Source organism: Amblyraja radiata, chromosome 12 (assembly GCF_010909765.2).
Source record: "Amblyraja radiata isolate CabotCenter1 chromosome 12, sAmbRad1.1.pri, whole genome shotgun sequence".
In the NCBI taxonomy this organism is placed as follows: domain Eukaryota; kingdom Metazoa; phylum Chordata; class Chondrichthyes; order Rajiformes; family Rajidae; genus Amblyraja; species Amblyraja radiata.
In genome coordinates this window covers 58,167,933-58,185,432 of record NC_045967.1, presented here as the reverse complement: position 1 = coordinate 58,185,432, position 17,500 = coordinate 58,167,933, and the positions used below count along the sequence as shown (strand labels likewise).

The following is a 17,500-nucleotide window of genomic DNA, read 5'->3' as shown; positions in this document are numbered from 1 at the left end:
TCTCGGCTACAATTATTTTTTCCCTGTTTCCCATTGACATTCATGTGATTTTCTTTGTAATAAGGACTTATAAAGGTTGTGATCAATAGGGAGCTATTGTGGAAAGCTGTTCCACAAAAGACATTTCCTTAAAAACAAAACTAGTTTTTAAAATTCTGATGTAAACTTAACATTCAGTTAAGATAACACTCTTACATAAAAACTGAGACAGATAAACAATTTCCATTGATAATATACATTAAACCAACAGTCTTTATACGCTGAGAATGGTTTTCACTATTAACATGGATTGATTATAAATGTATTACGCCAATGAGATATAAGTCGTATTATACCTCATTTAATTACTACACACACACACACGCGTGGTTCTAACAGGAGGAAGTAAATATACTTGACATTTTTATAGTGCTTTTTCTTTTTCTTCTTGACATTCCCATCATTTTGGTTTTGGTTAGCATGTTGGCTGTGGTAGGCTTACTTGTGGAGGTGGTGGGTGGGGGGGTGATGGGAGTATGTACAGAAAGGCCATGTGCAGTTACCCACCAGAGTGCTGTTCATTACTTCAGCCCCGATGTCCTGCTGTACAAGAGACAAGAAGCAGAGTTAGACAGCACAGCTACACAGCGACACATGGTACTGCCGAGAATATTTCATTCAACACCACCCAACAACACCCCCTACACCCAGCCAGTCACCAGCAACGTTACTGATTAACTAAACTAACTTACTATTAATCCTAGTACTAGATTCATAGAGTGCTAGTCATAGAGTACTAGTTATGGAGTACTAGTCATAGAGTACTAGTCTTAGAGTACTAGTCATAGAGTACCAGTTATGGAGTACTAGTCATAGAGTACTAGTCATAGAATACGCGTCTTAGAGTACTAGTTATGGAGTACCAGGCATGGAGTACTATTTATAGACTATTAGTCAAATACTAGTTATAGTCATAATACTAGTCATAGAGTACTAGTTATAGTGCTAGTCATAGAGTACTAGATATAGAGTACTACGCATAGTACTAGTTATGGAGTACGAGTTATAGAGTACTAGATTCATAGATTACTAGTCATAGAATACTAGTTATGGAGTACTAATTATAGAGTACTAGTTAAACACTAGTTATAATACTAGTCATAGTACCAGTTATGGAGTACTAGTTATAAAGTACTGGTCATATACTAGTCATCGAGTGCTAGTTATAGTACAAGTTATAATACTAGTCATAGAGTACTAGTCATAGAGTACTAGTTATAGAGTACTAGAGTCACAGGGTGTTTTAATGTCATACGTCCCAGATAGAACATGGACATGTTTACTTGCAGTTGCACAACAGAATAAGGCGTAGACTATTTTCTAAATGGGGATAAAATCCTGAAATCAAAGGGACTTGGGAGTGCTGGTGCAGGATTCCCAAAAAGTTAATCTGCAAATCAAATCGGTAGTAATGAAGGCAAATGCGATTTATTTATTTCAAGAAGGCTAGAATACAAAAACAGGGATGTAATGTTGAGGCTCTACAAGGCACTGGCCAGGCTGCATTTGGAATATTGTGAGTAAATTTGGGCACCATATTTGAGGAAGGATGAGCTGGCTCTGGAGAGGGTCCAGAGGAGGTTTAACAAGAATGATCCCAGGAATGAGTAGGTTAACATATGATGAGCATTTGTCGGCACTGGGCCTGTACTCGCTGGAGTTTAGAAGAATGAGGGGAGGACCTCATTGAAACTTACAGAATATTGTAAGGCTTGGATAGAGTGGATGTGGAAAGGATATTTCCGCTAGTGGGAGAGTCTAGGACTAAAGGTCCTTAGAATTAAAGGAAGTTCCTTTAGGAATAAGATGAGGAGGAATTTATTTAGTAAGAGGATGGTGAATCTGTGGAATTCTTTGGTGTCCCATGTAGATGGGACATGTTGGTCGGTGTGGACAAGTTGGGCCGAAGGGCCTGTTTCTATTGCTGTATGACTCTATCATTGGTACTAATTTTAGAGTACTAGAGTTATTGAGTATTCTTCGGAGTGCTAGTTATATACTCAGAGTGCTTGTCATAAAGTACTAGAGTACTCGCGCCATAAAATACTAGAGCCAGAGAGGACTCGTGCCATAGAGTACTAGTGCCATAGAGTACTAGTGCCACAGAGTACTCGTGCCATAGAGTATTAGTGCCATATAGTACTAATGCCACAGAGTACTCGTGCCATAAATTAAAATTAAATTAAATTTCTTTATTTATATAGCACATTTTTAGTCAACTTGCATTGACCCCAAAGTGCTTCACATAATTACATCCACACACACAGGCAAAGGTGGGTGAAGTGTCTTGCCCAAGGACACACACAGGCAAAGGTGGGTGAAGTGTCTTGCCCAAGGACACACACAGGCAAAGGTGGGTGAAGTGTCTTGCCCAAGGACACACACAGGCAAAGGTGGGTGAAGTGTCTTGCCCAAGGACACAACGACAGTATGCACTCCAAGCGGGATTCGAACCAGCTACCTTCCGGTTGCCAGCCGAACACTTAGCCCATTGTGCCATCTGTCGTCCCGAGTACTAGTGCCAGAGTACTAGTGCTACAGAGTACTAGTGCCAGAGTACTAGTGCCACAGAGTACTAGTGCCACATAGTACTAATGCCACAGAGTACTAGTGCCAGAGTACTAGTGCCACAGATTACTAGTGCCACAGAGTATGAGTGCCAGACTACTAGTGCCACAGAGGACTAGTGCCACAGAGTACTAATGCCATAGAGTACTAGTGCCACAGAGTACTAGCGCCACAGAGTACTAATGCCACAGAGTACTAGTGCCACAGAGTACTAGCGCCATAGAGTACTAATGCCACAGAGTACTAGTGCCACAGGGTACTAGTGCCACAGGGTACTAGTGCCACAGGGTACTAGTGCCACAGAGTACTAGTGCCACAGAGTACTAGTGCCAGAGTACTAGTGCCACAGATTACTAGTGCCACAGAGTACGAGTGCCAGACTACTAGTGCCACAGAGAACTAGTGCCACAGAGTACTAATGCCATATACTAGTGCCATAGAGTACTAATGCCACAGAGTACTAGTGCCACAGGGTACTAGTGCCACAGAGTACTAGTGCCACAGAGTACTAGTGCCAGAGTACTAGTGCCATAGAGTACTAGTGCCACAGAGTACTCGTGCCATAGAGTATTAGTGCCATATAGTACTAGTACCACAGAGTACTAGTGCCATAGAGTACTAGTGCCAGAGTACTAGTGCTACAGAGTACTAGTGCCAGAGTACTAGTGCCACAGAGTACTAGTGCCACATAGTACTAATGCCACAGAGTACTAGTGCCAGAGTACTAGTGCCACAGATTACTAGTGCCACAGAGTATGAGTGCCAGACTACTAGTGCCACAGAGGACTAGTGCCACAGTACTAATGCCATAGAGTACTAGTGCCACAGAGTACTAGTGCCACAGAGAACTAGTGCCACAGAGTATATAAAACAATGGTACAATATAGGCCAACTAAATATTGCAGCTGCATGAAGTGGTGAACATGGCAGAGTCGGTGTTTAAAGCCTGGCTGACGTGATTACACAAGGCACGGTCATGCCATTAAATCTCACCATCACTTCAGCTGAACAGCGTGGCTTTGCCAGGAAGAGTGACACCATCATGTTCGGAAACTGTCATTAGATTGTTTGAGTAATAAATTAAACTTACTGTTCTATCTGTCAGGTGTACTACATCTGTGTAACAAACAAGTTGTTACTGATGTCATCTATAGATAAAATGGGCATCTAAGGTGGAAAAGAATTCAGATTAAAATGTAATTATAATACGCAACTTATGCTGAACATATCGACATCTAGGTGCCAGCGTTGACATAACATTTACATGCAGTGAATGAATTAACCGATAGTTTTTAAGAACAATAGAGGCAAGGACAACTATGGCTGGCTACATCCAGACACGAATAGATTCCCAGCTAAATAATACTTCCCATGACTTAAACTTAGCAAGCACGGCGACTGGGAAATCAGCGCGCACAAGCCACGCCAAGCTGGATATGAATGGCTGGCAGTTTAAATGTTCCAGATTACTCATGGAATAAGGAATCTGTAATAAGATATGTGTTGTCGTGGATCATTGACAGACAAGGCTACAGCAAGAAACGTGGGAGGAGAAAGCTAAAGAGGCAGACCTGGTTGGCAGTAGGAGCGAAGGGAGAGTTGACTGTAGGAGCTGTCGTTGCGGAGAGAGTGCCGGGCGCAGTGCCGTGCAGCAGGGCTACTTGCAGTATTGTCCAACCATGGTGGCAACACACAGCAAGGGTGCAGCGTGATGCAGGCGGTGGCCACAGGTGGAGAGGCAGGTGGCAGGTGGCAGGTACAAGCCATGGCCCAACATCATGAAGCATGCAGTACACAGGGGAACAAGCAGGGCCACACACACACGCACGCACGCACACTCACACACGCACGCACGCATGCACACACAGGCACACACACGCACACACAGGCACGCACGCACGCACACACATGCATGCACGCACACACACACACGCGCAAACACACACACACAGGCGCACACGCACGCACACAGACACACAATCACACATCACACACATACACACGCACAACACACACGCACACAGACAACAAACACACGCACGCGCACACCACACACACACACCCACACACACAGACGCACGCACACAGACACACAACACAAACACGCACACGCAACAGAGAGAAACAAAAAGAGAAAGCTTATTACAATCGCAGTTAAGGAGAACTTAAAGCAGACTTTGTACATTATAGGCACATAGTGATGTATTTATGCAATCATATAAAATAAAACACAGACTGAAGCAATTCATTTAACAGGTACGTTGAGAAAAAATATCCGAGTCCTTGTTAAAATCAATTCACTAGAAATGGTCCAGAACTAATCACAGGATGTGTACGGGGAGTGCAGGGGTTGCTGCAAACAAAGGGGATTATTTACATCCATGTTTGATGGACGTCACATGGAACAGTGGATGATCAGGCAATGTCCTGATTAAACTCATCAACCTGCATCCAGTGTGCAGCACACACACACACGCACGCACACATGCACGCACGCACACGCACATACACGCGCGCACGCACACGCACACGCACGCACACACACACGCACACACACACACGCACGCACACACACACGCACGCACACACACGCGCACGCACGCACACACGCAAGCACACGCGCACACACACGCACGCACACACGCACGCGCACGCACACACACGCACACACGCATACACACACACATATATACACACACACACACATATACACACATATACACACACACACACACATATATACACACACACACACACACATATATATACAAATACATGCACACGCTCAGCACGTGCGTGATGTGTGATCCACGGACCCGGGCCATATTGCAGGCATCAACACTATTCCAGATATCCGCTCTCCAACCCCTCACTCTGCACGCCCACGCTCTCATCTCCTGCCCACCCTGCCCCACCCTCTCTCTGTGATGCTGTCCAGCCTGCCCCAGTGATTTATTGACTGGAATTTAGAAGGATGAGAGAGGATCTTATAGAAACATATTAAATTATTAAGGGTTTGGACACCCTAGATGCAGGAAATCTGGGCTCCCCCAACATCGATGTTCCCGATGTTGGGGGAGCCCAGAACCAGGGGTCACAGTTTAAGAATAAGGGGTCGGCCATTTAGGACTGAGATGAGGAAAAACCTTTTCACCCAGAGAGTTGTGAATCTGAGGAATTCTCTGCCACAGAAGGCAGTGGAGGCCAATTCACCGGATGATTTCAAGAGAGAGTTAGATTTAGCTCTTAGGGCTAAGGGAATCAAGGGATATGGGGAAAAAGCAGGAACGGGATACTGCTTATGGATGATCAGCCATGATCATATTTAATGGTGGTACTGGCTCGAAGAGCCGAATGGCCTACGCCTGCACCTATTTTTGATGTCTGTGGATCAGGAGACATCTCACCTTGGTACAACTGCCTCAGTACGGAACATTGTTGCGTCCCTCAAACAGAATGATTCCACAATTAATGTATGAGCAGTGGAGAGAGAAGAGTGAATATTTCAGGTGAAGGTGATGAGGTGTCCTTGACCTCAAATGCCAGCCCCGTCTCTCTCCCCACAGATGCTGCCTGACCTGCTGACCACTTCCAATATCTCCTGCCCTTCAGACTGAATTTCCAGCAACTGCAGTTACTGCGCTGTGGGCATTATTTTGGATCTGCTGGGGATCTACCGAAGTAAAGTCATCAGGAACATAGAACGTAGACAAAAATACTGGAGAAACTCAGCGGGTGAGGCAGCATCTATGGAGCGAAGGAATAGGTGACGTTTCGGGTCGAGACCCTTCTTCAGACTGATGTGGGGGTGGGGGGGCGGGAAGAAGAAAGGAAGAGGCGGAGACAGTGGGCTGAAGGAGAGCTGGGAAGGGGAGGGGAAGGAGGGAGAAAGCAGGAACTATCTGAAATTGCCGCACCCGCTGAGTTTCTCCAGCATTTTTGTCTACCTCCGAAAACAATCTAAGCCTGTCCAATCTCTTCCTTGCGGAAATTCTCTATCCCTCTAATGGCTCGAAGGGCCGAATGGCCTACTCCTGCACCTACTGTCGATTGGCACGTTAGCCTTCATGACAAGAGAAGTTGAGTACAGGAGCAAAGAGGTCCTTCTGCAGTTGTACAGGGCCCTAGTGAGACCACACCTGGAGTATTGTGTGCAGTTTTGGTCCCTTAATTTGAGGAAGGACATTCTTGCTATTGAGGGAGTGCAGTGTAGGTTCACCAGGTTAATTCCCGGGATGGCGGGACTGTCATATGCTGAGAGAATGGAGCAGCTGGGCTTGTACACTCTGGAGTTTAGAAGGAGTGAGGATCTTATTGAAACATAAGATTATTAAGGGTTTGGACACGCTAGAGGCAGGAAACATGTTCCCGATGTTGGGGGAGTCCAGAACCAGGGGCCACAGTTTAAGAATAAGGGGTAAGCCATTTAGAACAGAGATGAGGAAACACATTTTCACACAGAGAGTTGTGAGTCTGTGGAATTCGCTGCCTCGGTGGGCGGTGGAGGCCGGTTCTCTGGATGCTTTCAAGAGAGAGCTAGATAGGGCTCTTAAAAGTAGCGGAGTCAGGGGATTTGGGGAGAAGGCAGGAACGGGGAACTGATTGGGGATGATCAGCCATGATCACATTGAATGGCGGTGCTGGCTCGAAGGGCCGAATGGCCTACTCCTGCACCTGTTGTCTATTGTCTAAACCAGGCATCATTCTGGTAATAGACACAAAAAGCTTGAGTAACTCAGCGGGACAGGCAGCATCTCTGGAGAGAAGGAATGGGTGACATTTCGGGTGGAGACACTTCTTCAGACTTACCCGAAATGCCACCCATTCCTTCTGTCCAGAGATGTTGCCTGTCCCACTGAATTACTCCAGCTTTTTGTGTCTATCTCTGGTTTAAACCAGCACCTGCAGTTCCTTCTTACACATCGTTGTGGTAAACCTCGTCTGGCCCCTTCTCCAAAGCCCCCACATGCTTCCTGTAATGGGGGCGACCAGAACTGCGCCTGACCAAAGTCCGACACAGCTGCACCGTGACTTCCTGCCTCTCACATGCGATGTGTAGTGTGGGTGGGTTAACCAGTGCCACCTGCCAACCACACAGCTGCCCCTCACACGCCCCTGATACTCTGCACACACTTGGCCACACACCACTGTCCTGCAGCAGCTGTAGTATTGTGCCACAGATGAACAAAGGAGCACTTGAGCTGGCTTCAGCGACAGAACAGCCCTGTACAATCCCCAATGTGTTGCCCACTGGATATTTCTGCAGCTGCATTTACACTCTTCTTCATAACCCTGCGTCTCCCTCTCCCCTGATTCTCAGTCTGAAGACGGGTCTCGCCCCGAAACGTCACCCATTCCTTGTCTTCAATAGACAATAGACAATAGGTGCAGGAGTAGGCCATTTGGCCCTTCGAGCCAGCACCGCCTTTCAATGTGATCATGGCTGATCACCCACAATCAGTACCCCGTTCCTGCCTTCTCCCCATATCCCCTGACTCCGCTATCTTTAAGAGCCCTATCTAGCTCTCTCTTAAAAGCATCCAGAGAACCGGCCTCCACCGCCCTCTGAGGCAGAGAATTCCACAGACTCACAACTCTCTGTGAGAAAAAGTGTTTCCTCGTCTCGGTTCTAAATGGCTTACCCCTTATTCTGAAACTGTGGCCCCTGGTTCTGGACTCCCCCAACATCGGGAACATGTTTCCTGCATCTCCAGAGATGCTGCCTGTCCCGCTGAGTTACTCCAGCATTTTGTGCCTGTCTCCATGGATCAAGACCAGGCTGGGCTGCACAGTGGCGCAGCGGGTAGGTCCGCTGCCTCACAGCGCCAGAGACCCAATCTCCGGCGCTGTCTGTGTGGAGTCTGCAGGGTGTGGAGTCTTCACTCAGGTGCTCCAGTTTCCTCCCAAGTCCCAAAGGTCATAGAGTGATAGTATGGAAACAGGCCCTTCAGCCCAACTTGCCAACACCAACCAACATATCCTATCTGCCAGCATTTGGTCCATATCCCTCCAAACCTGTCCTATCCATGTACCTGTCGAACTGTTTCTTAAACGTTGGGATAGTCCCAGCCTCAACTACTTCCTCTGGCAGCTTGTTCCATACACCCACCACCCTTTGTGTGAAAATGTTATTCCTCGGATTCCTATTAAATCTTTTCTCCTTTCACCTTAAACCTATGTCCTCTGGTGGTACACAAAAATGCTGGAGAAACTCAGCGGGTGCAGCAGCATCTATGGAGCAAAGGAAATAGGCAACGTTTCGGGCCGAAACCCTTCTTCAGACTACTTTGTCTATGTCCTCTGGTCCTCGATTCCCCAACTCTGGGCAAGAGACTCTGTATCTAGACTCTGCTGCTTGTTAGGCTAATGGGGCTCAGTAGATTACCCCTGTGTGTGTGTGTGTGGGACGTGGGTGGTAGAAACTGGGTGCCTTGATGAGCTTGAGAGGAGAATGAAACAAAGGGCTAGTCTGGGACCCCTCGTGGGGAAGGGTGCAGGGGGTCTGGTAACTCCCCTCACACTTCCTGCAAAGTGGCCATCTCTAGTGTGGCAATTAACCCAAGGAACTGATTCCTGAACAATAATAAAGGCACAGAGTGCTGGAGTAACTCAGCGGGTCAGGCAGCATCTGTGGAGAACATGGATAGGTGACGTTTCACAGAGTGCTGGTGTAACTCAGCGGGTCAGGCAGCATCTGTGGAGAACATGGAAGGTGACGTTTCACAGAGTGCTGGAGTAACTCAGTGGGTCAGGCAGCATCTGTGGAGAACATGGATAGGTGACGTTTCACAGAGTGCTGGAGTAACTCAGCGGGTCAGGCAGCATCTGTGGAGAACATGGATAGGTGACGTTTCACAGAGTGCTGGAGTAACTCAGTGGGTCAGGCAGCATCTGTGGAGAACATGGATAGGTGACGTTTCGGGCCGGGACCCTTCTTAGTCCATGTTCTTCAGTGATGCTGCCTGACCTGTTGAGTTACTCCAGCACTTTACATCTTTTATTTTTTCATTAGCCAGTATCTGCAGCTCCTTGTGACGACATTTCTCTGGACGTCAAGCTTTAATCCTGTTACCGGAGGAAATGTCTTCCTTGCTGTAATCTAATGATGTGGAGGCTGCAGTGGCTCAGATAGATAATGAGATCAGGGGACATTGAGCCTGGTTTATGCAGACTCAACTCTTGCAAACTCAACTCATCTGCTCTGCAGCAGCGTTTCCCACAAGGCCAGACCTCCCTGACTAATCCACACGCAGTCCGTGCACGAGTCATAGACTCGTACAGCACAGTACCAGGCCCTTCAGCCCTAACTGCCCATGCTGACCAACATGCCCCATCTACACCAGTCCCACCTGCCTGTTTTTGACCCTCTAAAAGCCCTGTGTGTGGGAAGGAACTGCAGATGCTGGCTTATACCAAAGATGGGACACAAAACATTGGAGGAGGTCAGCAGGTCAGGCAGCATCTCTGGAGAAGAATAGGTGACGTTTCGGGACCTGATGGAAATTTTATAGACAATAGGTGCAGGAGGAGGCCATCCAGCCCTTTGAGCCAGCACCGCCATTCACTGTGATCATGGCTGATCATCCCCAATCAGTACCCCGTTCCTGCCTTCTCCCCATATCCCATGACTCCGCTATCATTAAGAGCCCTATCTAGCTCTCTCTTGAAAGCATCCAGAGAACCGGCCTCCACCGCCCTCTGAGGCAGAGAATTCCACAGACTCACCACTCTCTGTGTGGAAAAGCGTTTCCTCGTCTCCGTTCTAAATGGCTTACTCCTTATTCTTAAACTGTGGCCCCTGGTTCTGGACTCCCCCAACATCGGGAACATGTTTCCTGCCTCTAGCGTGTCCAAATCCTTAACAATCTTACATGTTTCAATGAGATACCCTCTCATCCTTCTAAACTCCAGAGTGTACAAGCCCAGCCGCTCCATTCTCTCAGCATATGACAGTCCCGCCATCCCGGGAATTAACCTGGTGAACCTACACTGCACTCCCACTATAGCAAGGTGGGAACAAGGGACACCTGGAATAGTTGGGGGGAAGAGCCTTTTGCCCAGGGTAGGGGCATGAAGAAGCAGAGGACATACATTTAAGGTGCGGGGCGAATGCCAGGAACCTGAGGGGCAACTTTTTCACACAGAGGGTGGCAGGTGTATGGGACGAGCCGCCAGAGGAGGTAGTTGAGGCGGGGACTATCACAGCATTTAAATGACACCTGGACAGGTGCATGGAGAGGACTGAGGGATATGGGCCAAACATTGGCATGTGGGGCTAGTGTGGACGGTATGGGCCAGTTGGGTCGAAGGGCCTGTTTCTGTGCTGTACGACTCTGGGGCTGAAGAAGCCCAGTCTTTCCAATCTTTCATCCCGGGAATTAACCTTGTGAACCTATACCAGGCTCCCTCAATAGCATGGATGTCCTTCCTCAAATTAGGAGACCAAAACACACAATACTCCAGATGTGGTCTCACCAGGGCTCTGCACAACTGCAGAAGGATCTCTTTACTCCTATACTCAAATCCTCTTGTTATGAAACCCTCTAGTCCTGGCAACATCCCCGTAAGTCTTCTCTGAACCTTTCAAGCTTGACAATATCTTTCCTATAACACGGTGCCCAGAACTGAACACAATACTCCAACTGTTGTCTCATTGACGTCTTAGACAACTGCAACATGGCCTCCTAACTTCTATACACAATACTCTGACTGATGAAGGCCAAAGTACCAAAAGCCTTTTTTGACCACCTTATCTACCCGCGACTCGACCTTCATGGAACCATGCACCTGTACTCCTAGATCCCTCTGCTCTACAACACTACACAGAGTCCTATCATTCACTGTGTAGGTCCTGCCCACGTTCGACCTCCCAAAATGCAACAACTCACATTTCTCTGTATTAAATTCCATCAACTATCCCTCCGCCCACCTGGCCAATCGATCCAGATCCTGCTGCAATCGTTCACAACCATCTTCACTATCTGCAAAACCACTCACTTTTGTATCATCAGCAAACTTGCTAATCTTGCCCTGTATGTTCTCATCCAAATCATTGATGTAGATGACAAACAGTAACAGGCCCAGCAGCGAACCCTGTGGCACACCACTAGTCACAGGCCTCCTGTCCGTGAAGCAGCCATCCACCATCAGCCTCTGCTTCCTACCATGGAGCCAATATTCTATCCATTCAGCTATCTATCTATCAGCAGCCTACCATGCGGCACCTTGTGGAACGTCTTACTAAAGTCCATGTTCACAACATCTACAGCTCTGTCTTCATCAACCATTTTGCTCACATCTTCAAAAAAATCAATCAGATTTGTGAGACACGACCTCCCACGTACAAACCCATGCTGACTATCCCTAATCAGCCCTTGCCCATCCAAATGCCTGTATATCCTATCCCTCAGAATACTCTCCAGTAACTTACCAACGATAATGTTAAGCCCACCAGCCTATAGTTCCCAGCATTTTCCCTGCAGCCCTTCTTGAAAAGTGGCACAACATTTGCCACCCCACCCCCCAATCCTCTGGCACCTCTCCTGTTTTTAAGGACTCATAAATTTCAACCAGGGCTCCCGCAATTTCCTCTCTAGTTTCCCGCAATGTCCTCGGATATATCAGGCCCCGGAGATTTGTCAACCTTCAAACACGACAGTACCTTCAGTACTTTGTCAACAGTAACCCTGACTGCTCTCATGACACTTCCAGTGACTGCTCCGTTCCTCCGTCCTCCTGTCTTTCTCCTCGGTAAATACAGAAGAGAAATACTCATTGAGGACCTTGCCCGTCTCCTGTGGCTCCACACAGAGGTGACCACTTTGATTCCTGAGAGGTCCCACTCTCTCTCCAGTTACCCTTTTCCCCCTTATGTATTTATAAAATCTCTTGGGATTGTCCTTAATGCTACCAGCCAGAGCTCCTTGCCTCTTTTGCCCTTAATTACTCCTTAGCTCCCAAAACTCCTCCAGGGATGCACTTGATCCCAGCTGCCTATACCTGTCCCATGCATCCTTCTTGTTTGTGACCAATGCTGTGGGGCCACAAGAGATGGGCAAGGTCCTCAATGAGTATTTCTCCTCTGTATTGACCAGTGCCATGCACACACGTACACTCACACACACACGTACACTCACACACACACGTACACTCACACACACACACGTACACTCGCACACACACAGGCTCACACACAGACTCACACACACACACGCAATCACACACACACACTCGCTCACACACACACACACACACACATGGACACACACTCGCACACACACACTCACATACACAGACACACACTCTCAAACAGACACACACACACTCGCTCACACACACACAGGCTCACACACAGACTCACACACACGCAATCACACACACACGCACTCACACACACACACTCGCACACACACACTCACACACACTGACACTCACACACACACACACACACACACGCACTCACACACACACACACACGCACTCACACACACACAACACACACACACACACACACACACACACACACACGCACTCACACACACACACACACACACACTCACTCACACACACGCACTCACACACACACACACACACACACACACACACACACTCACACACTCACACACACACACGCACTCACACACACACACACACACACACACACACACTCACACACACACACACACGCACTCACACACACACACACGCACTCACACACACACACACACGCACTCACACACACACAGGCTCACACACAGACTCACACACACGCACTCACACACACACTCACTCACACACACACACGTACACTCGCACACACACAGACTCACACACAGGCTCACACACACGCAATCACACACACACACTCGCTCACACACACAGACACTCACACACACACACACACACTCTCAAACGGACACACACACACACTCGCTCACACACACACACAGACTCACACGCACTCACATTCACACACACACACACACTGACACAGACTCTGACACACACACACAGACTCACACGCACTCACATTCACACACACACACACACTGACACAGACTCTGACACACACAGACTCACACTCTCACACACACACTGACACAGACTCACACACACACACACACACACACACACTGACACAGACTCACACACACACACACACACACACACTGACACAGACTCACACACACACACACTCGGACACACACACACACTCGCACACACACACGCGCACACACATCATGCGCACGCACATACATGCGCACACACACCAAGGCACACATGTACACGCACTCAGACACATGCGCACACAAGCACACACGCTCACACAGGCCGTGCACGCACACACACAAACACATATACACACAGTCAGACACACATCATACAGACACAATCACACATTCACAGGCACACAGAACCACACACACACACACATGCAGTCAACATACACATGCATGGACAGACACACACACACACACACACCAGTAGAGGCAGCTTCAGTGAACACCTCAGCACGTACAGAGCCAGGGTTCAGTGTGAATGAAGATCGACATCTATTGCAAGCTCAGCACGGCTGGTGCAGCAGGAACCAGGGGTGTTTACACGAGTGAGGGTTGTGATTGTGAGAGGCTGTTTCTGGCCCGGGTACTGTCCCTGCCCCCCCCCCCCCCTCATTCACCAGCTACACCGTCACACCCACCACACTGAGGCTGTTGGGGGGGGGGGGGGGGGGGGTAGGGTGAGCCCAGGGGTGGGAGGTATAGAATTACCACGTTACCACAGAGGGCTGTGGAGGACAGGTCAGTGGATATTTTTAAGGCAGAGGTAGACAAATTCTTGATTAGAACGGGTCAAGGGTTATGAGGAGAAGGCAGGAAAATGGGATTAGGAGGCAGAGATCAGCCATGATTGAATGGCGGAGTTGCCCCGACGGGCCGAATGGCCTAATTCTACACCTATAACGTGAACGTGAATCTGGAGGTGTGCATTTTCACACTTTTGTACCTCTTCCCTGATGGGAGAGGGGAGAAGAGGGAGTGACTGGGGGTGCGACTGGTCCTTGATGTTGCTGCTGGCCTTGCCGAGGCAGCGTGAGGTGTAGATGGAGTCGATGGTTGGGTTGTGTGATGGTCTGGGCTGCGCCAACTCATTTCAAAACAGCAACCAATGGAACATTTAAATATCTATATACAATATATATTTACCGTTATACAAAAAGAGTTGTTTTTTTCACCCAGAAATCCTTAAAAAGGATGGCAGTTGTGTTAAACCATTCCAACAGCAAGAGAATGCATCTTTAATAAACAAGCCCTTTGGCCCACCGTGTCCACGCCAACCATTCCATCACACCAGTTCCACTTTCTCATCCACCCCCTACACACTAGGGGTCATTTACAGACCAGCAGGCAGTTAACCTGCAAACTCCACACGGACAGCGCCCGATGTCAGGATGGAAGCAGGCGCTGTGGCGCTGTGAGGCAGCGGCTCTACCCGCTGCACCACCCTGGCGCCCCCTAGAGAGAGACTCCTGTGTGGGGTCCCCTTGATCCGCCATGCTGACGTGGACATGGGAGAGAGGGAGAGGGGGAGGGGGGGAAGGACAGAGGGAGAGGGGGAGGGAGAGAGTGAGAGTGGACTAACCTGCGGGGATGAATGTTGGTTGTTGCAGCTGCATGTTAGCGAGAGCGTGTTGGTAGTGGAACACACTGGGGTTGAACATTGCCGTGGCACCGTTGGCTTTCTCGAGAGCCGGCCTCTTTGGTAAATGTTGAAGAGCACCAGGTGGTAGAGCCTGGGGATTGGTGGAGACAAGTAGATATGAATGATGCGTGCACCAAACTGTCCACACACGCACACATGCACGCATGCACAGGCACGCACACACACGAACGCACGCACGCACAGGCACGCACACGAACGCATGCACAGGCACGCACGCACACACACGAACGCACGCACGCACAGGCACGCACACGAACGCATGCACAGGCACGCACGCACACACACGAACGCACGCACGCACACGGGCACGCACGCACACACACAAACGCACGCACGCACACGGGCACGCACGCACACACACGAACGCACGCACGCACACGGGCACGCACGCACACACACGGGCACGCACGCACACACACGAACGCACGCACACACACGGGCACGCACGCACACACACAAACGCACGCACGCACACGGGCACGCACGCACACACACGAACGCACGCACGCACACGGGCACGCACGCACACACACGGGCACGAACGACTCACACACAACGAACGCACGCACGCACACGGGCACGCAACGCAAACACCACGGGCACGCACGCACACACACGAACGCACGCACGCACACGGGCACGCACGCACACACACGGGCACGCACGCACACACACGAACGCACGCACGCACACGGGCACGCACGCACACACACGGGCACGCACGCACACACACGAACGCACGCACGCACACGGGCACGCACGCACACACACGGGCACGCACGCACACACACGAATGCACGCACGCAACACGGGCACGCACGCACGCACAAGGGCACGCATGCACAACCACGAAGCACGCACGCACACGGGCACGCACGCACACACAAAAGGGCACGCACACGACGAACGCAAAGCCGCACACGGGCACGCACGCACACACACGGGCACGCACGCACACACACGAACGCACGCACACGGGCACGCACGCACACACACGGGCACGCACGCACACACACGAACGCACGCACGCGTGTGTGTGAGTGCGTGCGTGCGTGTGTGAGCGTGTGAGTGTGTGTGAGTGCGTGCACACAATGAGCGTGTGAGTGTGGTGCAGTGCGTGCGTGTTGATGCGTGTGAGTGTGTGGCAGTGCTCGTGTGCGGTGGGTGTGTGAGTGCGTGCGTGTGTGAGCGTGTGAGTGTGTGTGAGTGAGTGCGTGTGTGAGCGTGTGAGTGTGTGTGAGTGAGTGCGTGTGTGAGCGTGTGAGTGTGTGTGAGTGAGTGCGTGTGTGAGCGTGTGAGTGTGTGTGAGTGCGTGCGTGTGTGAGCGTGTGTGCGGGTGAGTGTGTGTGTACATGATTACAGCTGAGTCGCCACAATGCACACTTACAGGATAAAGGGAATAACATTTAGTGCAGAATAGAGTCCAGTTAGAGCTAGTGCGATAGTCTCCAACAAAGTAGTTGGGAGGTCAGGGCCGCTCTCTAGTTGGTGGTGGGGTGGTTCAGTTGCTCTACATATTATACTTGAGTGCACCCGTCAGGTATCTGCAAGATATCCTTGATTCCCTTTGCGTATGAATTGGCGCGCCTTATCCAAGCCCGCACACTATGTGAACCGTTCAAAGCCAAATTCTCCCATCGAGGGACCGAGTCTCCAATAAAGAGATTGAAGCCTTCGCTCCGTCTATGCTAGTGTGATGTAGGGCTGGGATCAAGCAACTGAACCGTCCTCTCACCAACTAGAGAGCAGTCCTGACCTCCCATCTACCTCATTGGAGACCCTCATTGGGGCTATCTTTAATCAGACTTAGATTCTTGATTAGTACGGGTGTCAGGGGTTACTGAGAGGCAGAGACAGATCAGCCATGACCAAATGCAGAGTAGACTTGGATGGGCCGAATGGCCTCATTCTGCTCCTAGAACTTGTGAACCACAGATATTGGGATTGGGACAATATATAAACGTTTGGAGGAGGAGCTCAGCGGCACAGGCAGCATCTGCGGAGGGAAATGGGCTTGGCATTTTGGGTCAGGACCCTTCTTCAGGCCGGTGGGAGATTGCTGATTGAGGTGGGAGGAAGAGCAGGGCAGGTGGTACAGGTGAGGAGGGGCTGATGGGCAGGTGGGCAGGGTGGGATGGAGGTTGAAGGGGGGGGGGGGTGTGAATAGGGAGGT

General features: G+C 49.7%; 1 protein-coding gene across 1 annotated transcript in view; it reads right to left on the bottom strand.

Moving 5' to 3' along the window:
- Positions 1-234: 234 nt before the first annotated feature.
- LOC116979318 (muscleblind-like protein 1) overlaps positions 235-17,500 on the bottom strand; it is a 27,963-nt gene continuing 10,697 nt past the window's right edge. Inside the window, exons 3-7 of the mRNA XM_033030925.1 lie at positions 16,861-16,871; positions 15,247-15,444; positions 4,179-4,267; positions 3,698-3,774; positions 235-579 (exon numbers count right to left, since the gene is read on the bottom strand). Coding sequence (XP_032886816.1) covers positions 3,718-3,774; positions 4,179-4,267; positions 15,247-15,444; positions 16,861-16,871 — 355 coding nt within the window. The 3' untranslated portion in view covers positions 235-579; positions 3,698-3,717. The remainder of the gene's footprint in view (positions 580-3,697; positions 3,775-4,178; positions 4,268-15,246; positions 15,445-16,860; positions 16,872-17,500) is intronic.